Source organism: Danio aesculapii, chromosome 12 (assembly GCF_903798145.1).
Source record: "Danio aesculapii chromosome 12, fDanAes4.1, whole genome shotgun sequence".
Lineage (NCBI taxonomy): Eukaryota > Metazoa > Chordata > Actinopteri > Cypriniformes > Danionidae > Danio > Danio aesculapii.
In genome coordinates this window covers 4,996,781-5,018,052 of record NC_079446.1, presented here as the reverse complement: position 1 = coordinate 5,018,052, position 21,272 = coordinate 4,996,781, and the positions used below count along the sequence as shown (strand labels likewise).

Genomic DNA, 21,272 nt, shown 5'->3' with positions numbered 1-21,272 from the left:
TCTCCTGTGATGGTTGGGTTTAGGAGTAGGGTGGAGTGAGGGCAATACAATATACGGTTTGTGCTGCATAAAATGAATGGAAACCTATGTAAAGTACCCACTTTTCACAAAAACAAACGTGTGTGTGTGTGTGTGTGTGTGTGTGTGTGTCTGTGTGTGTGTGTGAGAAGGAAATGGGAATATATTACCCTGGTTCCCATATTACCCTGGTTCCCATTTCCTTCTCACACACACACACACATACACACACACACACGGCTTTATTTTATTAGTTTTTATAGTTTTTATTTGCCTGATAGCAGTTAGGAATTGTCTCAGTGAGAATAAAAGTACATGTAAGAGGAGAAAATGAAACCATATACAATAAGTTCACCTACAGTAGCGTGCAAAATAATCATTTTTCTAAAAAGTGACACCAGCAGATAAAGTTTCAGAGGAGAAGACTCTCTCCCATGGGTTTTCTTAAGAATGTGAGGTCATTTATCTCACATATCAGTCTTGTATAATTTGGGCACAAGATAAATGCAATTTTAAAATTGCCACCGAAAGCAATAAGAAACTTTTAATTCATATTTATAATGTCTAAATGTCATTTTGATTGTTAATTTAGCTTTTTTTAACAATTGTTTCATCAGATGATATGTACTCTACCTGTACAGTATGCTTTTGTGTTAAAAAACACATCAATATAACATTTTTACAATGAGCAGAAAATAGCCTTAAAGGAAACAATAAAACAGATGAATGTCACATAGAGGGCAGAGGCAGAGCTCAGCTTACGAACACCTTACGTAACATTTGCAGTTGATATTCCTTTCAAAAGAAGCTGTAGTCGATAAATCAAGATTATTGAGAGAGATTAAACTGATGCACTGTATATAAGTGCCACATAACTGAAATCATGTGCTACTACTGTGACAATGTAGAAAATAAACTTTCCTCTCCACCTGGCTATTGTTGTCAATACAATAGTGATTGTTCGTGTTATTTAATGCTAACGCTATTTAATGAAAATACAGTTGTTTACTATAAGTTGTTAACTCACGGTGCATTAACTAGTTTAAACAAGAATGATTTTAGAGTTTAACAATGTAACATTGAATAAATGCTACAATTCAAGTTTTGACGACTAAGAATTGGAATTGGATTCTAATGTGATTGACAGTCAGCAATGTAAACATGTGGCTATTGATTGTAATGTAGGCTATTTTTTTGGTGGAGGGGGTTTGATGGGGGTCAATCAGGAGCAGCGAGGTTGAAGGTGACACACCCACCTCAGGTGAGCAGGGGAGAGCCTTCAAAAGGCGGGAAGGAAGCCAGTCATCATATTTCTGCACACAGACTAGAGAAACAAGTGGAAAAGGTACAGTCCGACTGGAGCTATGTCCTTGTGTGATTGATTTATGTCATTTCTCACTTGAATTTTTTTGTGTGTGATTTAGATGATTGCTTTCCTGCTCTCTTTCCTTGCCGCCCTTCTGTGTGAATCCGTCCACAGTGAAAACTATGCAGTAGGTGAGTGTCCGTGAAACTTCATTTACTCAGCGAGAGTCTAGTTTCATCTAATTGACTCACAGGAAAGTAGTAAATATCTAACTAAAAGCTCTTGAGAATTCAGCTGTTTACCTTGAATTTGAGTTTACAAATGCTGTCATTTCCCCCCAAACAGAATGGTGCTATAACGACCCAACATGTAGTAAGTTTAATTGTTTATTAAAATATTATAATTTAAAAACAATTAATATAAAAAGGTATGATCATTAATAATATGTGATTGTTAAGATGCTGCAGGTGAATAGGGTGAAATGTGTTAGAATTATGCATGAACGTTTTCCTGTGTGAAATCCTTCAGAATAATGATAGGAGTAAAAACTGTTCAATTTGGTTACAGTAAGCTGCTGAAGTGGAGATTTTTGGAGGAAAAAATAATATTTTTGAGAATTAAAAAGAAGGATTGTAGCACAAATCTACAGATGCTTATTAGTAAAGTGTGATGATAGACTTTTGAAGGTCATATTTTCATTAAAAAAACTAAATAAAAAGTCAAAAAACACAAACCACACAACTGAGAGGTGCATAAAATAGTTTTTGCCTGCAGTGTCTCACCTTGATAAACATGTTTAACTTTAATGTATAACAAAAACATGCTCTAAAGGTTATTTTTCCCTGAATCTAACTAGATTTTACCACCTGGCCCGAAATTGCTTCACAATACTGCAATGGATCCAGCCAATCTCCCATTGATATTGTCACAGCACAAGTTCAGGGAAATCCTAACCTGACCCAGTTTAATTTAACTGGTTTCGATGCCAACACCACCTTCATATCAATCGCAAACTCTGGCTTCTCAGGTAAGGGGGACTGCACACTGGGAAAACTATTGTTTCTTCATTTTGTTTTGATGAAATGTGCTAGCTAAAAGTAATTAAGAAATACTTACTGACAAAAGCGATTAATCCTTATGAGACGGTAACATGAGAAGTGTAGAAATTGCTGGTACAATAGAGCAGAGATGTAGGTGATATGCTGTTTTACAACAAAAGAATGAAAGCTATTGTATGAGTCTTTTTGTTTGTGCCTATATTGATTAACTAAATTGAAGGGTTAGTTCACCCCAAAATGAAAATTCTGTCATTACTCAGGGCGACACGGTGGCTCAGTGGCTAGCACTGTCGCCTTACAGCAAGAAGGTTGCTGGTTCGAGTGGTTGCTCCCCGTGTTGGTGTGGGTTTCCTCCGGGTCCTCCAGTTTCCCCCACGGTCCAAATACAGGTGAATTGGGTAAACTAAAATTGGCCGTAGTGTGAGTAAGTGTGTATGGGTGTTTTCCAGTACTGTGCTGCAGCTGGAAGGGCATCTGCTGCATAAAACATATGCTGGAATAGTTGTTGATTCATTCTGCTGTGGCAATCCCTGATAAATTAAGAACTAAGCCGAATGAAAAATACATGAATGAATGGTATTACTCACCCATAAAGGTGCACCAATCTCCCAAGATCTTTGTTCATCTTCGAAACACAAAGTAAAATATTTTAGATGAAATCCAGGAGCTCTCTCATCCTCCAGCAACAGTCTTGATGTCCAGAAAAGGAGCCAAAAACATTGTCTAAGCATTCCATGTGACTTCAGTGGTTCAACTGTAATCATATGAAGCTCTGAGAAACTGTATAAAAGAATTAATTTGCCTTTGTTTTCCATGTCAGGTCAGGGTGTGCATTTACTATGGGCAGTATGATGTAATGCCATTAGAGCAGGGGTGTCCAAACTCGGTCCTGGAGGGCCGGTGTCCTGCAGATTTTAGCTCCAACTTGCCTCAACACACCTGCACGGATGTTTCTAGAAAGCCTAGTAAGTGCTTGATTAGCTAGCCCAGGTGTGTCTGATTGGGGTTGGAACTAAACTTTGCAGGACACCGGCCCTCCAGGACCGAGCTTGGACATGCCTGCATTAGAGTCAACACTCAACACTGATTTTACATGGAAAACAAAGTGGTATTTACTTTTTTTTGGCACACAGTTTTCCTGGAACTTTGCACGACTACAGTTGAAGGACTAAAGCCCCATGGACTGTTGTGATAATGATTTTGGTTCCTTTTCTAGACTCTGAACATCTCAGAACTGTTGGAGCATGAAAGAGCTCCAGGATTTCATCTCAAATATTTAAAAATTTGTTTTCTGAATATGAACGAAGGTCTTGGAAGACCATGAAGGTGAACATGGGGTGAACTAACCCTTTGACAGCTCATGGACAAGGTAAAGAGGCAGTAGAGTCTAGGGCTGCACGTTATTGGAAAAATCTGATATTACTATATTTTATTTTTCTGTAATAAATATTGAATACACCAATACAGTTTCACTAGATAGTTTGACTAGCACCAGGGGCGTAGCGGACATTTTAAATGTGTGTGTGTGTGGAGGGGGGGGGCTGTATGTGATTTTATGTTCATATAATTTGTCACGTGTGGAGATCAAAGCAAGGAACAACAGAGATGAGGATCCAAGTGCAGGTAAAATAAGATTATATTTAAGCAAAACAGGGATAAACAGAAGTGGCTGGTACAAAAAAGGGCAATCCAAAAATGTAGTCAAAAAAACTGGTATAAGGTCAAAAATAAGTGGCAAACAGGATCGAACAATAAACAAGGCTAAAGTCAAAAAAACAGGCTAAACAACAAGATGCTAGGACATGCAAGGTACGTACATCAACTACAAAGACTCCATACTACACTGGTGTATGTGTGGTGTATAAATAGTCTGAATGATCAGTCATCACAAGTCTCAGCTGTGTGTGAGTCTCATCAGCCGTGATGAACAGCTGGTGTTTAACATGGCCTGATAGGATTTGTAGTTCCTATATTTGTAGTTCACCAGTGACCTGTCAGGAAGGATCACTGGTGATCATGGCAATTATTATTCACCAGTTTCTAAATGGTCTGTCTCTAAAAGTGAGGGGGACGGATCCCCCATCCTCCATCCCCCATCCCCCCCGTTTGCTACGCCCCTGAATAGTACTATTTGACAGTTTTCTGGGGAGTTTCTAACAGTATTCAGGTACAGATGTTGAATAATCACAAGGCAAAAAAAAGCTTTTCTCGTTTCAAGTCCAAATATCAAAAAATTCTAAGATCAAGTAAAATCAAAAGTCAAAATTAAGAGTTTTTCCATTAAACAAGCTAAATTATCAGTTAGTCGGTTAATAAAATAATCTTGTTCACGCTTAGAAATGTAGATATCTGGACTAGAAAGAAGACAAAAATTCTAAGTAAGAAAAATCGAATAACTTTTGTAGAAATACAGTAATTCAATACAATTCTGAGGCTCCTGGTCAACTCCATTCTGTTTCAACATTGCATATTTTGTGATGTGACTATTGTGGATGCACACATTGCGATATCAACGCTGAAATGATATTTTGTGCAGCCCTAGTACAGTCAGGCATCAGTGATGCTCAACATTAATGCATATTACCTCCTTCACAGTGGTCGTCACCTTGGATGAAGACATAATGTCAGTGCAAGGAGGGGATCTTCCAGGTCTCTACGTTTCTAAACAGTTTCATCTTCACTGGGGCAGCGGCAGCTCCTTGCCTGGATCAGAACACACTGTGGATGGCAAACAGTATGCAATGGAGGTACGGGTGGATTCATTTACCCTGTAGTCTTATTCAACACAACTGCTTGAGATTCACTGTATGTTTGTGTGTCTTTCAGCTGCACATTGTGAATCTCCATTCAAAATACAACGGCAATCTTTCTGCTGCTCTGGCTGCTCATGACAGCTCAGCGCTGGCCGTTTTGGGTTTCTTCATTGAGGTGATTTATTATAAACTCATTATTTATTATTACTGATTATAGATGAAAGCGCAAACCTATAAAGTGGATTCATACTGTATGTACTGACCAACAGGGAACCGATGAAGCAAACAAAACAAACAGTTGGGACGTCCTAACATCTTATCTGACAAGCATCCCTCATTCAGGTAACACATTTTGTTTTTTTTATCGAGTCATATGTTTTGTGAGTGGTTGCTTAAAGAGATAAAATAAAATGTACAGCAATCATCCTGAAGATGTGACTTTTTCTTCAGTAGAACATCAAAGATTTTATCTGAATCTGTGCTCTTTGGTGATTTGTATAATGCAAGTCAATGGTCACCTGTCTTTGAGATGAAAAATAAACACATAAAAACAAACAAGTTGAATTCAATCCCTGTGGACGCATTATCCCTAGCGTTAATTCACTCATTTATTCACCTTCATATGGTTCTACATTTTTTTTACTCTGAAACACAAAAGAAGAACTTTTAAGGTATAGTCAGCATGAAGTAGTAATCACATTTTGCATAATGTGACATACCAACACAATCCCACGGCAATTCGTAACTTTTTGATTTAGTGGCTAATTTGTACGAATTCGTACGATCTAATTCGTACGATTTAGTACTTTTTGCTCATCCCCCAATGACGGTTGGGTTTAGAGGTGGGGTTAGGTGCCACGGCTGCTTTTTAAAATCGTACAATTTCGTACGACTGACAAATCGTAAAATACTTAAGTTTTCTCGGTAGATCAGGCTGGACATACAGTGCATCCGGAAAGTATTCATAGCACTTCACTTTTTCCACATTTTTTATGTTACAGTCTTATTCAAAAGTGGATTAAATTCATTAAGTGTGTTAAATTCATGGATTAATTTCCTCAACATTCCACACACAATCCCCCATAATGACAACATGAAAAATTATTTGTTGAAATTGTTGCAAATTTATTAAAACTAAAAAACCTGAAAAATCACATGTACATCAGTGTTCACAGCCTTTGCGCAATACTTTGTTGATGCACCTTTGGCAGCAATTACAGCCTCAAGTCTTTTTGAATATGATGCCACAAGCTTGGCACACCTGTCTTTGGGAATTTTTGGCCCATTCCTCTTTGCAGTACCTCTCAAGTTTTATCAGTGTGGATGGGAAGCAATGGTGTACAGAAATTTTTAGATCTCTCCAGAGACCTTCAATAGGATTTAGTCTGGGCTCTGGCTGGGCCACTCAAGGACATTCACCGAGTTGTTGTCAAGCCTCTCTATTGATATTTTGGCTGTGTGCTTTGGGTCATTGTCCTGCTGGAAGATGAACCGTCTCCCCAGTCTGAGGTCAAGAACACTCTGAAGCAGGTTTTTATTCAGGATGTCTCTATACATTGCTGCATTCATCTTTCACTCTATCCTGACTAGTCTTCCAGTTCCTGCTGCTGAAAAACATCCCCACAGCATGATGCTGCCACCACCATGCTTCACTGTAGGGATGGTATTAGCCTGGTGATGAGCAGTGCCTGTGTTTTCTCCAAACATAAAACATGGCATTCACTCCAAAGAGTTCAATTTTAGTCTCACCAGACCAGAGAAATTTGTTTCTTATGGTCTGAGAGTCCTTCAGATGCCTTTTGGCAAATTCCAGGGGGAGTGTCTTCCGTCTGGCCACTCTACCCTACAGGCCTGATTGGTGGATTGCTGCACAGATGGTTGACCTTCTGTAAGGTTCTCCTCTCTCCACAGAAGAAAGCTGGAGCTCAGACAGAGTGACCATCAGGTTATTGATCACCTCCCTGACTAAGGCCCTTCTTCCCCGATCACTCAGCTTAGATGGCCAGCCAGCTCTAGTCCTGGTGGTTCCAAACATCTTCCACTTTCAGATGATGGAGGCCACTGTGCTCAGAGCAGCAGAAATTTTCTGTAACCTTCCCCAGCCTTGTGCCTTGAGACAATCCTGTCTCGGAGGTCTGCAGACAATTCCTTTGTCTTCATGCTTGGTTTGTGCTTTGACATGCACTATCAACCCTGGGACCTTATATAGACAGGTGTATGCCTTTTCAAATCATGTCCAATCAACTGAATTTACCACAGGTGAACTCCAATGAAGCTGCTGAAACATCTCAAGAATGATCAGTGGAAACAGAATGTACCTGAGCTCAATTTAGGGCTTCATGGCAAAGGCTGTCAATACTGATGTACATGTGATTTTTCAGCGTTTTTTATTTTTAATAAATTTGCAACAATTTCAAAAACTCTTCTCCTCATTGTCATTGTCTCTTCCTCATTGTCATTATGGAGTATTGTGTGTAGAATTTTGAGGAAATAAATGAGTTTAATCCATTTTGCAATAAGGCTGTAACATAATTTTTTTTTTGGAAAAACTGATGCGCTATGAATGCTTTCTGGATGCACTGTATGTAAGAGTCAAGAGAAGAAAGGGAGAAAGTTATGAGGGTTGAGCTTTTTTCAGTTGTATACTGATTTGATACTTGTGGTTTGCTTTAAGTGGAACTCATGTGACTAACAGGTTGAGGCCACGCTTGCACCATCATGAGATTTTAAGAATACTTTATGAATTGGTAAAAAATGATGTGCACAGTAAATAATTTTTTAAAAATATGGCAAAGTAATTCTTATTTTTAATTTGATGGCGAATTTTTTGACAGAAAATCAGTGAGATCCAATACAACATCGTGCAGACAAAACACACGGATAAATGTCTCCTTTTTGTTCCTTTTTCATTTCTCTCAGCATAAAGGATACGACTGCTGTCATCTTTTCAAAAGTTACATATTTGTACCTAAAGAGTCCATAATGGTAACTCGAAGGTACATTTTTAGGTACATTCGGTTACTAATATGTACCTTTGAGGTACCACTGTGAACTCTTTAGGTACAAATATCAATTGAAAATGTGACAGCAGCCGTACTTTTATTTCTGAGAGTGCAGATAAAAATGCAAAGAAAAATGTTTCGAGAGTTTACACTTAGCTGATGATTGATAATAAAACGCTTGTCATGCTGTCCCGGGAGAGAGCCCTGAGCTCAAAAGATTCTATCATGACCAATCACGTTTGCAGGGCAAGAGGGGAGTTTGAGCTCAGGTAGATCTCGAGATCTCCCTTGCTGTTTGAAGCTAGTGCGCAATTAGGGATTGTTAAGAAGAGATAACTACTTACTAGGAGCACGTCTATGGTGATTTGGATTTAGTCAGTTACCTTAAGTCGCATGTTTTTGGATGGTGGGAGGAAACCCACGCGAGCACAGGGAGAACGTGTACACTACACACAGAAACGTCAACTGACTTAGGTAAGGACTAGAACCAGTGAAGTTCTTGCTGTGAGGCAACAGTGCTAACTACTGGGCCACCATGCCTCCAAATCTAGGAAAGGAGAAGGAGTAAGGGTGGAAGGGAGGATTCTTCAAAATGAAGATGACTGTGGTATGGAACTTAGGTTATTTATGGAGACTTAGGAACCGTCCGATTGGTGATACCTGTGTTTCCTAATGGGGGACCTGCCGTGAGCTATCACAAGCAAGTGATCCTCTCGGAATTAAGCTGCGGTCACACTTTACTTTTCTCCCCACTGAATTCCATTCATACACACGCGGATGTGTCAGACCGGAAACGCAGGGTCATGCGTCACGTTTTGCAGGTTGCTGTGGTGCAAAGTTCAAGCTTGGTGAACTCTGACCTGCGAAATCGCATCACTTGACTGCGTGAGACCAATCAAGGATCAAAACATGACCTTTCTGGACAGAAATTTGAAACATGGTGCAATCGCTCGCTTTATTAAATGTCTAATCATCTTGTTTAATCCCGCCCTATTTCACAGCGCCGTACGACAGAATTTCAAACACACAAAGCCCAATGTGACCGCAGGTTCAGTTTAGAAATAAACTTCACTAAAAGGTTTATTTAATCGCTCTAAACTAGCAAGAAAAAAGAAAAGTCAATTAAATATCTTCCTTCCACTCTCATATCTTTTCATATGTGTAGGGAATGCGACCGCAGACATTATGAATCAAATCACAATGAACAGTCTGCTTGAAGGAGTGAACAAGACTAAATATTACCGCTACCAAGGCTCTCTGACTACACCACCTTGCAATGAAGCTGTCATTTGGACTGTGTTTAAAGAGCCCATCAAAGTCAGTAACAACTTGGTAAGTCAAGGCTCCTTGATACACAGGGTTCCCAAGAGTCCATTTCAGACAATGAATGTCAAGGAATTCTTTTTCTTTTTGTCTTTTGACATTTTAGTTTACATTTATCAAAATGTAGATTTTCTGCATTATCAGAATTAAAGGTACGAGAGCTGTCTCTGGTGTTGTACCTTGTCAAAAGGTAGTTGTACCAAAGGGTCAATTATGGTACTTTAAAAGTACATATTAGTAACTAAGAATTTCAAGAGGTACAGTAAACCCCCAGTGACAGCTCTCCTACTTTTATTTCTGACCTCATATATAATACTTTTATATTGCATTATTTTTGTGGTTAGGCTATTTTTCAGCTCCATTTTATTTCTTTCACACTAATCAGCTGGCAATCACTCAAGTCTAATGCAGTTATCAGACTGTACCTGTTATCTAACGAGCCAGGATAATGTCCATTTTAAGAGCTACTGTAATTGGCTTCAAAATGACCAATTAAAAAAATTTGGGAAAATAATGACTAAAAAGATAAACGTAAATTGTGGACAACTACAATCGAGCTTACAAATATATAAGAGGGAGCAAGTACCTTTTTTTTCAAAATCTGAGGTAAATTATTCAGTTTTGTTTTCATAGTGGGTATTAAAAGGGACCTAATATGCAAAAATCTTTTTTATAAGGGGTTTAAACACAGTTGTGTGGCAACAGTGTGTGAATATAACAGGTTTCTAATGGTAAAGATTTCTAAATTTATAATCATGCTTCATAGAAACAGTCTGCAGAAACATTGACGATTGCTCCCTCATTAGTGTAAACAGTCCTAAGTGAGAAGCAACCGTCCACCATTTCCACACCATAGCCGTTGAAAATAATGTTAGTGACTAAGAGGTGTTATAAATGTCAAGTTTTTTGCTGAGAGCACAATCTCATTTGAACATAAAGTCACCAAAATGGATCAAAGCCTAAAAGTTTCAGTTTCAAAGAGTCATAAAACATTATTTGTGGGGTATTTTGAGCTAAAACATCACACACGCACACTCTAGGGACATCAGAGACTTATTTTACATGTTGTAAAAAGTGGCTTTTAAAGTAATGGAAAATGATATTCTAGCTAAAAACCTGTTTCCATTTATTCAGCATTTTAGTCAGTGCAAAGGGGGTCACACACCAGAAGTGCCACTCGGCGACGCGCTGCGTAGCACCATGCAACACCATGCATTTTAGAATTCTGAAGATAGGTTCCTATCAGGGTACACACACACAGTTAATGTTTCTGACAGTTCAGTTCATGCCACAGAGCGCCATCTGATTAGTTTCATTTTAAATAGCATGCGAATGTAAGCATCTGGTGTGTGCTACTTTCAACTGTCATGTGCGCACCGTGTTGCGGCTGCGCATCCGGTGTGTGACACCCTTAAGTCAGAGAAAAGTCAGGAAATTTGATATTTGGCTTAAAGTAGGAACCTAATCATATCTTGGATCACATCTGTCTATTACTACACAACATCATCTGTATATTCCTAAGTTAAAAAACAGCTCATTTATTTTATCTCCCAAAACAGATCAACCGCTTCAGTACAATGGTGTTTGCCAAAACTGCAAGTTCTTCACTTCTCAATATTAACAACTTCAGAGGAGTTCAGCCGCTGAATGGCAGAGTGGTGACGTCTCAGGTGGAGCAATCCGGGTCATCCGCAGCTCCTTCATCAGCCGCCACATCCATTTCATCCCTCTCCCTATTACTGCTCTTGACCAGTTTGTGTTGCCTGTAAATACACTATTTTAGGATGTTATTTAAATAATTGGAGTTGAATTAATTTATTTCCCTGCTGCATTGTTCACTTTATTGATTGTGTTTATGATTGATGTTTTCTGTTATTGTTGTGCATCTTGTTACACGAAAGATTTGACGAGAACCGGAGGTTCCTTTTGTACCTGTTGTATTTCTGTTTGTATAATCTGTATTTTGAAACGCACAATCCACATCTTTAGGAAACCAATAAAAAAATTAAAAACTTAGTTTAAACAGTTAAAATAATTTAGACTTGTATATAAAGCTTGTGTGTGACACATTTGACTGTTTTGTGAGTGTTTGTATATGTAAGTTGTGAGTAAAAATTGGACTTTTTAATTTTGGAGTGTAATTATGTCATGAAATAATATTAAATAACAGAACAGTTGTCTGTTTAATGCAGTGTATGTGTCTTTATGTTGTTGGTATACATTTCTGGGCTTTTGATGTTTCATGACCCTTCACTGAAAAAAGTGTTGCATGCAAAACTGTTGCAAACTATTTGTCTGTGTTGAATTTAAACAAACAAATTACATTTAATAATGTTCAACTTAATTTGTTTGTTTAAATTCAGCCCAAATAAATTGTTTACATCCACTTAACGTAAAATAATTGAGTAAATCCAAGCAATCATCTTTGAATAATTGTTTTTTAGTGTTGCTGTCTATGGAGGATCACAGAAAATCGTAATTTGTGTTCTGAATATGAATAATGGTGTTATGGGTTTGGAATTAAATTAAGATGAGAACCAATGCGATAATTATTATTATTGTTGTTTTAGGTTAAGTGAATAACCCTTTGAGGAGGTAGTTAATAGTCAGTGATACACTGAAAAAAAATATTCAAAGATGATTCCTTGGATTTACACTTTTTTTTTTACGTTAAGTTGTTGTAAACAATTTATTTAGGTTGAATTTAAACAAACAAATTAAGTTGAATTTTCTTAAATATAATTTGTTTGTTTAAATTCAACACAAATTGTTTGCAACAGTTTTGCAGACATCATTTTTTTCAGTGTACTGAAAATACTTAACAATAAAACTAACTAACATTATTTCTAAAGTTTCTTCATAAAAACTATTAAAAATTGTATCAATTGAATTTAAAATGTTCCTATATTTTTATTAGAATAATACGTTCCGCTGTTTTTAACTTAAAATTCACAACTTTATCATATTCACCCACATTTTCTAACATGTTCTGTTTTATTTCTGAGCGTGTCCATCTCATCTTCCTGTTTTTCTTGAATCGGCTTTAATCAAAAGCTGGAAGCGCACCAAACACCTGAAGCAAGTGAGTGTTAATCACGTAATAGATTTTAGGTGACACCTGTCTCAAATCTTTATTCACCTGATAACAGTCATGTCTTTGCGCTTTCCAGGAAAACCTATAAGGTCTTTGAATCAGGTTTTTACAGTTTCAATACCTAAAGCTAGTTTTGACATTGCGAAAGAAAGAAAAGAAGTCGAGTTTGATAGTTAAATGTTGAAGTAATTTTAAGCATTAAAAATGGTAAGCTGGAAGTTAATGTCTTGCACTAAAACGTGAGGAGAGTCATTTACATGCTTGATGTTGAGTACTTATATGCTGCGGTTTTGATCTTGAAATGAATGAACTTTTAAATATATTCAACTGATTATGCTAAAAATACATAACCAAACTAGACTTTGTTTATTTTATTGCTGTATGTTTATTTTTTTTCTCTTCCTCCTTTAAAACTAGATGACCGTAATCATTACCTGCCTCGCAATTTATTTCCTGCACATGGTATGCAGTGTTTCAGGCTCCGTTTGTAAGTGTGTCTTCATTAGTCATTTGTTTGGCTTGTCATTTTTATGATTGATGTCTGTTACTTCGAACACCGTTCTCTGTTTTCATGTGCCTTTGTAGCATGGTGCTATCACAGTCCATCATGCAGTAAGTATGTTCCACCTAATTTTGACTCTTAAAATTGATTAACTCCCTCAATCGCACGAAGTAAAGCATTTTGTGTTTATTTAACCCCATAGCATTCCAGCTTTCTGCCCCATGGCATGCTAGGCTATTGGTTACTGGAATTCAGAAATGCTAAGCGCTTAGATTAGCAAATTAATGTGTTTTGGTGCAAATAACTAATGTTTTAAAATGCTTTCTCTGCCCCTCAGGTGAAGTCACATGGCCCATTATTGCAGGAAAATACTGTAATGGCACTCAACAGTCTCCAATAAACATTGTAACTGCTAATGTCAAGGCTAATGCTAATTTGACCTCTTTCACATACATCGGCTATAATGACAGCACTGCTTTAACTGTGATTAGAAACACTGGCACAAGTAGTAAGTAGCTTCATTTTCTTTAACTTTTTATTTATTTATTTGTTTATTAAATGTGTAACCAGTGTTGTGGTTTTAAGTTCAAGTTACGCTGGATCAGAAGAAGATGCGCGTAGCAGGGGGTAATCTGCCAGGCCGATTTGCCAGCACTGAGTTTCATCTTCACTGGGGGAATGGCAGTGCCATGCCTGGATCTGAACACGCTGTGAATGGAAAACGATTCCCAATGGAGGTATGGATAAACAATCCTATAGAGAGATCTGATGTAGGCCTAAATATACAAATGGAACCAGTTATTGTTTGGATTTCACAGAGCCTGTATAAAATGTCACATGCAACATTTCAAGATATTGCAAAAAAAAATGGCTGGAAACTGTGAAACCCAACAGTCAACTTTATCAAATGAAATGAGTGTAGTTAACTCAAAATTGACTGAAGGTTAATTCTACTCATTTGAGGAGTTTTGAACTCCATGTTGAAGGTAATGAGTTAAATACCTCATTACTTCAACTTAAATGGAATAAGTTCACAGAACTCTTATAATAGGTTTTTTTAACTCAAATGGTTTGCAATCGGTTTCCTCAAACGGTTTGTGTTGACTAACTTGTTGGGTTTACAGTACTCCATTGGTTTGAGTTCTCCATTTGTTGGCTTTTACTGTGCTCAAATTGCTTCGTTTACTCGAATTAAGTTCACCGTACTGCATTAGGGTTAGTTTTTGAGGTTAAATGATTTGTTACAATCGGTTTCCTTTATTGTTTGTTACCTTAACTTATTGGGTTTTACAGTGTAAATAGATATAACTGTTGGAATAATGAACATGTACACTTAGGTAAGGCAAGACGTGTTTGTTTATATAGCACATTTCATACACTGGCAATTCAAAGTGCTTTACACAAACAAGAATAAAAAAAGACTAGTATGAAAAATTAAACCTAGAATTTACCTAATTATAGCTAATATATTTAAACATGTTGATGTATGAACATATCGGATTTCTGTTTAGGATGTACTTTTTGATGATGGCTTGTTTGAGGGGTTCAAAAATGTTTGCACAATGTGTCTTCAGTCTGCCATGATGGAGTACAAAATGTAAACGGTAGCACTGGATAGACTGAAACTTGCACGTTTAAATAACTACTGCTGAAAATGGTCAGTTGGACTGGAAGGAAGCATTTTAGAGTGCTAATATACAGTGGTCCCTCGCTATAACGCGGTTCACCTTTTGCATATTTTTTTAAACCGCGCATTCTGCGTCCTGATTGGCTGTAGACCATTGTCAATCTCCAAGTTTCCAGTACAGATTGCTTTTCAGCTTGCCATAGTCATGGACGTTTGTTTGTAGAGCAAGTAGTTTGACCGTTTTCTGCTATGTTCCGATTTTTTTTTTAATTTTTAAATTTTTAATATTTTTTAAATTAAGTTTCTGGGAGAAATGACTAGGAAGTTCTAAAACAATCGCACTTCCACATTCTATAATAAGGTCAACATTTAAGTTTCTGCACAAGTCGTTCTTTAAATGATTCAGCAGCTTCCAGAAGTTTTACGTGCTTTAGACAAGATAAATAGGCTGAACAACGCACTCAATCCATGCTATTGTTTACATCTGAGTATTTCCATCATGGCTGCCCACATTTGGAAATGACCACATCATGATTTGAGCAAAACTGCTCCATCTCATTTCAGTTGCATATCGTGAACAAGCCTGTTCGTAACACCAGTGATTCATTGGCAGTTCTTGGTGTCTTCATTGAGGTATACTGACTTTTATTCATATTTGAGGTGCAACTTGGGCGTTGGATGATGAAATTGTGATCTCACCCTCAGGCCTCTAATGAAACTGGGAAACCTGAGAGCTGGAAGACTTTATCGTCGTATCTTACAAGGATTGTCAATGCAGGTGATGCATGGAAATTCATCTGGATGAGTATAGGAGTGCTGCGTGTCAAATCAATGAATAAATCAATGAATTCATTATTTCAGGTGATAAAGCAAACCTTTTCAGAAACCTCTCCATGGATGATCTGCTTTCTGGAGTGGACAGGACAAAATATTACCGGTATTTGGGCTCTTTGACCACACCAAACTGCAATGAAGATGTGATCTGGAGCATCTTCAAAGACCCAATCAGAGTCAGCAGAGATTTGGTGAGTAAAATATTAAATGTAGGCCTAATAGATGGTTGACTATCATGAATGTTTACTATGTTTATCTATGAGTGACATGAATCACAATGATGGTGCTTGCGCTACAACGGTGTACTATTAAGTTTTTCACAATTTGTTGTGTATATAGATGACATTGTCAAAATGATCCCCTTTAGCACTGATGTAAAGTAACGCAGCCTGTAGTCTGCTGTTGTTGTAATTGTGTTAAATACTTGCGCACTAACATCGATACACATTGTCTATTAATTATTTGCAAACTAACATTTTAAATTATTTAATTTTATTATTTTATTAGGGTCACATGTTGCAGTTTCACAGGTCGGAGTTCACCAAGCTTGAACTTCGGAGCAAATAGACATGTAAAACTTGTTGCAGGAGCTTGCAATTTTGGTCTGCCACGTTCACATGTGTATAAATGGATGTCTATGGATGTGACCGTGGAGTTTATTCTGCAAAAACAACTGCTTAGATGTTCATTATATAACCTTTTATAGAGCTAATAGCCACAAAACTAGAAAAACGACATTAGTCTGAGCTGTAATTAGAGCTGATAGAAACAAAACGCTGGATACAGACCTGCTTGACAAACATTTTCTCTTACAGAAATTACAGTTCTAAAATAACTTCCATGATTCCTCTCACACCGTCATCAAACTGTGTCTTTTAAAACGGAGTTTTAAATGAACAGAAATTGAGAAACTAAAAGAAATAAAATCCAAAGTTTCACATGTTTATCATTTTTTTTTTTTTTTTTTTTTTTTTTTGGAACTGAATGGGCTACAATCAAATGCACCCCATGATGTCATTTTCCGTCATGACAATTATTATTATTATTATTATTATATATATAACTTTTGCTATTTTAAATTTTTATTTATTTTTTTTGTAAAACCTATTTGAACTAATTTGTCTTTAGGCTGTCCAATTTTTCACAAATTGAATCGCATGATCTACAGATCTTGCTAATCAGGGTATCCTTAATCCATTCCATATCAGTTTTCAAACATAAGGAAAACCTAAGGTGTGTGTGGTTTATTTATTTTTTGTGAAATTTGGCTCTATTTTTGGTTCAGGGTAGGACAACTGATAAGCTACTTTTAAAATTCATTTTACACATGTAGGCTGTGCTGAAATGCCCTTTTTCTCCTCTGATTGGTCAACCAAATCTGAGCTTGTGACCCCACCCTCAAAATAAATGTGTATGTACTTACTGCGTGTGTGGCATACTATATAAATAATAATAATTTAAAAAAGCCTGGGTGCTGATTTGCAGAGGACTTTTATTTTGAGGGCGATGTCACAAGCTTAGATTTTGGTTGGCCAATCAGAGGAAAAAGGGCATTTCAGCACCACCTACATGTGTATAATGAATTTTTAAAGTTCATCCATTTTCCTTCCCTAAAAGAAATTGGCTCCACTTTTTTCTTTTTTTTTTTTTTTGGTTTTTCACAAAAAAAAAGTAAATAAATAAATAAAAATTTTTGTCCATTTTTGAATTGTCAGTTCAAATGAATGGAAATTGAGAAGTTCATATGCAACTTAAAAAGCCTCAGTAGAGAAACTTTGATTTTATTTTTCATTTTTTTCCTTAACATGCTAGATTGACGTCTTCAGTACAACAGTCTACATCAACAACTCCAGCAACTCTCCTCTAATGACCAACATTTTTCGGTCAGTTCAGCCAGTCAATGGCAGGATTGTAATGTCACAGGTAGCAGGGACCAAAACTCCCGGGCTTCTAAAACCAACATCCGTTGCCGAAAAACTATCCCAGTCTCTGATGTGCCCCATCCTGAGTCTCACATTCCTGTACTGCGTTCTGGCATTCTTGTAAAACCGATTAACTCTTGGAAATGGTGGGATAAAAATAGACTATTCAATTTGTTAATGTAAAAAAAAAAAAACCACGTCACTTGTCCTTATGTTAGAGCTGGTTGAATGTGTATTTCTTAATGTTGTTGTTGTTGTTGTTGTTGTGGAAAGTTTTCAGTGTGTTTTGGCAAAGTATTAGTTCATTGCTCAACTCTTTTTCTGCAGCAGTTTTGTAAAGGGACAAAATGATTGAGTGCTAAAGGTCTTGATGTAGTGATGGGTGGTTTTTAGACATTTGATTTTTGTATGCATGGGGTTTTAACGCTGTTGTATGAACTCTTAACATTTTATTGCATGCTTTGCGGATTGAAGTGGTGTGTGTGTGTGTGTGTGTGGGGTGGTGGTTTTGGTATTTTTGACTGAAATTGGGCAACATGACTTTAACTAATTCACTTCCTCAGAACAAGTACTTGTTATCTGTAACTCGTTGCTTGCTTTGACTTCTCATTCAAGATTTTCACTAGTGTCACACCTGATTGCTCTAACTTTTCCACAATGTCACTTGTCTTCTGTGCCAGTGTGTGAATGTTTGTAAAATAAACAACATTGTCTTATTGAATAAATAATTTAAAATTAAAGTTTAATAAAATGACTAACTCTATTAAACCTTGTTTGCCTTTTGCGTCTGTTTTAATGCAGGTGAAATGAGATTTCTAAATCTTGTGCGTTTATTTATATAAACCGTCCAAATGGGTTTTGGATAAAGATGTGGGATTAAGTTGGAATTTTTCAAGCTATACTGGCTGAATTTAAGTTGATGTTCGAATTATGTATTTCTTCAATTTACAGTACTACGGAGATTTGGTCTTTGCAATGGATGCAGCTATTCCATGTTCATGGCAGTTTACTATTTATTATTATAAATTTCATTTTTTTTTATTATTTTTTTTTTTGGTAACACTTTGGGCCCTATCATACACCCAGTGCAGTAAGGTGCAAGACGTGTTGCTATTTTCAGATCAACACACTTCAATCTTCTTGTTTTGCACCATTTTGTTTTTAAATGGCAAATCCATTTGCGCCACTTTGTGGACTCTTGGGTGTTCTGGTCTAGAAAAGCGGTGTGTTAAGGTGCATTGCTATTTTGAGGATCTAAAATGGACAATGCTGGACTTTGGACCTGCTTTCAGCTGGTCTATTGCGGAGTGCGTTAGTTGTGCACCTTGCTTGCACTAAATACACACAGGATGTACAGCAATACACATCTACAAATGAAAAAGAAATGAAGGATTAGTATTACAAAAATAACTTTCTACATATTAAAACCACTGCCTTCATCTCTGGGGGGGTATTTATGACAGTAGTAGTAAACATGCACTGTGGACCACCCCTTAAAATATAAATAATAAAATATAATAGGGTAAGGGTTTAAACTTTGATAAGTTTCCTCCATATTATGAATGTCCACTGGTTCCATAGAGGGAACCCTAGGTATCAAGACATGTATGCCTTAATATAATGTAAATGCCTTTTTGAGAAATGTGTAGGAAAAAAAAACCCATTTAAGTTACAAAAAATTTCCATGTTTAACCATTACAAAAGGTCCAGTTTTCTCCAGTTATGGATGCCGGAATGAAAACATCTGCTTGTTTATTGGTTACTTTTCTTAATGTAAATTCCACTCAATGTCCGGAGGAATGAGAATTATTTTTTTTTTTTATATATAAAAATCAAGATCCCTTTGACTGAATATTACAACCAAAAGTGGAACAAAGCCGGGTAAAATATTTTGTATCGCCAGTTTTTGTGTTTATAATGGGAACTGATAGAGTGCCAGAGCACCCAAATTACATAAACAATGACTGCGCCCATGGTCCGTGATCAGTGAGTTACCAGATTTTTTTTTTTTTGGGTCAACTCAGGTTTTCTCCATGTTTCTGATTCTGTGATCAATCCTGTGGTCTGCATTTACTGGGCTTGCACTTACACATTACACCGGGCTTGACATCACAGCACATTCTGGTCAAGACATGTTAACAAATAGGATCAGCAAACAGATTAAATCAGCATATGCTAATTAAACTAGGTCAAAACTAGGTCAAGATGCGATTTTCAGTTATCATGGCTTTTTTCAATTCTACTTTGTGGAATACCCCACAGAACTATATTCATCTCTGCCCCGTTTTAAAGTTCAGATGTTATTTTAAAGTAACTACTGGTAATGGATCTTTTCTTTCACAAATTTTGTGGTGTTAGAATTCTCAGAGTCTTTCGAAATCTGTTAAACTGTTATCGTATCATTCACAAACACACACAAAATGGTTTTAATCCAACAAACAGTCATTGGGCTAAAACATATGCTTTAAATTTAATTGGAATTTATTAATTATTTTGAGACTACATTTATGTATTTTAGCTTTCTCTAGTCACAAAGGGGAAAAAAACTCATTTCATAATTTCACAAAAGAGAATAAACATGAGGTTTTCACACAATCAGTAGACAAAGCTTGTGTAAATGTTGTCATAAACTGTCCATCTGCTTTGATGGGACCTTGAAGAGGGCGAAGAAGTGACTCACGAGGGTTTTGCTGGCCAGTGGGCCAAAAGGATGTCTGAGGCTTACCAAATAGCAAATGAAAATAGTAGACAAGCCAGTACGTGTGGCAAAAATCAGTATAATAAGGTCAAAGGTGTGGTTCTAAAACCAGGAGACAGAGTTCTTGTCAACCTCAGAGAGCAAGTAGGCCCAGGAAAACTTAGGTCATACTGGGAGAAGACAATTTATGTGGTAAAGGAGCAAGTTTATGTAGTAAGCCCTGAATGTGGAAATAATTAAGGAACAAGAACTCTACACCCCAATTTGCTGTTATTGGTAATTGACTTACCTGTGGAGACATCGTCCCATCCAGGGGAAGTAGCAAAGCAGTGCATGTATCTGTATGTCAGAATTATTAGACCCCTGTAAATTTTTCCCCAAATTCTGTTTAACAAAGATTTTATCAGCACATTTCTATAGTTTATTAACTCATTAATTTTATTGATTTATTTTATCTTTGCCATGATGACAGCACATAATATTTGACTAGATATTTCTTTGACTAGATACTAGTATTCAGCTAAAAGTGACATTTAAAGGCTTTAACAATGGTTTGTTCTGTAGGCAATCAAAAAAATATTCCTTAAGTGGCCTTACATATATAAATATATATATATATATATATATATATATATATATATATATATATATATATATATATATAAATATATATATATATATATATATATATATATATATATATATATATATATATATATAAATGAAAAGGAACTAGTAACTATTTACTTGAGTAATTTTTTTTTTCATCGGATACTTTTTTACTCAAGTAACTTTTAAGATTGTTACTTTTACTTGAGTATAGATTTTGGAAACTCTACCCACCTCTGAACTAATTACAGCAGTGACACAACTGATGAGGATAACCATGAGTGATACTGTCTGAGTTCTGTAGTAATGCACGACACACTACATTTATGTATTTTAACTTTCTCCAGTCACAAAGGGGAAAAAAACATCCCACTTCACATAAGAGAGTAAACGTGAGGTATTCGCACAATCGGTAGACAAAAGCTTGTGTAAGTGTTGTCAAACTGTCCATCTGCTTTGATGGAACCTGATTTGGGCATAGTTTTGAGAGCACTGGGTTGCTTTTATTTATAGATGACTGGGGCAA

The 21,272-nt window shown here is 36.6% G+C and overlaps 1 protein-coding gene across 1 annotated transcript; it reads left to right on the top strand.

Moving 5' to 3' along the window:
• The first annotated feature begins 1,344 nt into the window (after window positions 1-1,344).
• LOC130238825 (uncharacterized) lies at window positions 1,345-17,926 on the top strand. The gene is made up of 15 exons (XM_056469940.1): window positions 1,345-1,363; window positions 1,443-1,515; window positions 1,670-1,696; window positions 2,181-2,351; window positions 4,978-5,129; window positions 5,209-5,310; window positions 5,405-5,477; window positions 9,303-9,469; window positions 11,020-11,212; window positions 13,394-13,564; window positions 13,642-13,793; window positions 15,248-15,316; window positions 15,389-15,461; window positions 15,545-15,708; window positions 17,330-17,926. Exons 2-15 carry the CDS (start codon window positions 1,443-1,445, stop codon window positions 17,561-17,563), a joined length of 1,821 nt encoding a protein of 606 aa, XP_056325915.1. The 5' UTR covers window positions 1,345-1,363; the 3' UTR covers window positions 17,564-17,926.
• Window positions 17,927-21,272: the final 3,346 nt, after the last annotated feature.

Bases quoted from the DNA above. Each gene is read 5' to 3' on its own strand.
- LOC130238825 (XM_056469940.1), top strand. From the start codon at position 1,443: ATGATTGCTTTCCTGCTCTCTTTCCTTGCCGCCCTTCTGTGTGAATCC. The intron at 15,317-15,388 runs GTATACTGACTT...TCTCACCCTCAG, and splicing joins TTCTTGGTGTCTTCATTGAG to GCCTCTAATGAAACTGGGAA. The intron at 15,462-15,544 runs GTGATGCATGGA...TCATTATTTCAG, and splicing joins TACAAGGATTGTCAATGCAG to GTGATAAAGCAAACCTTTTC.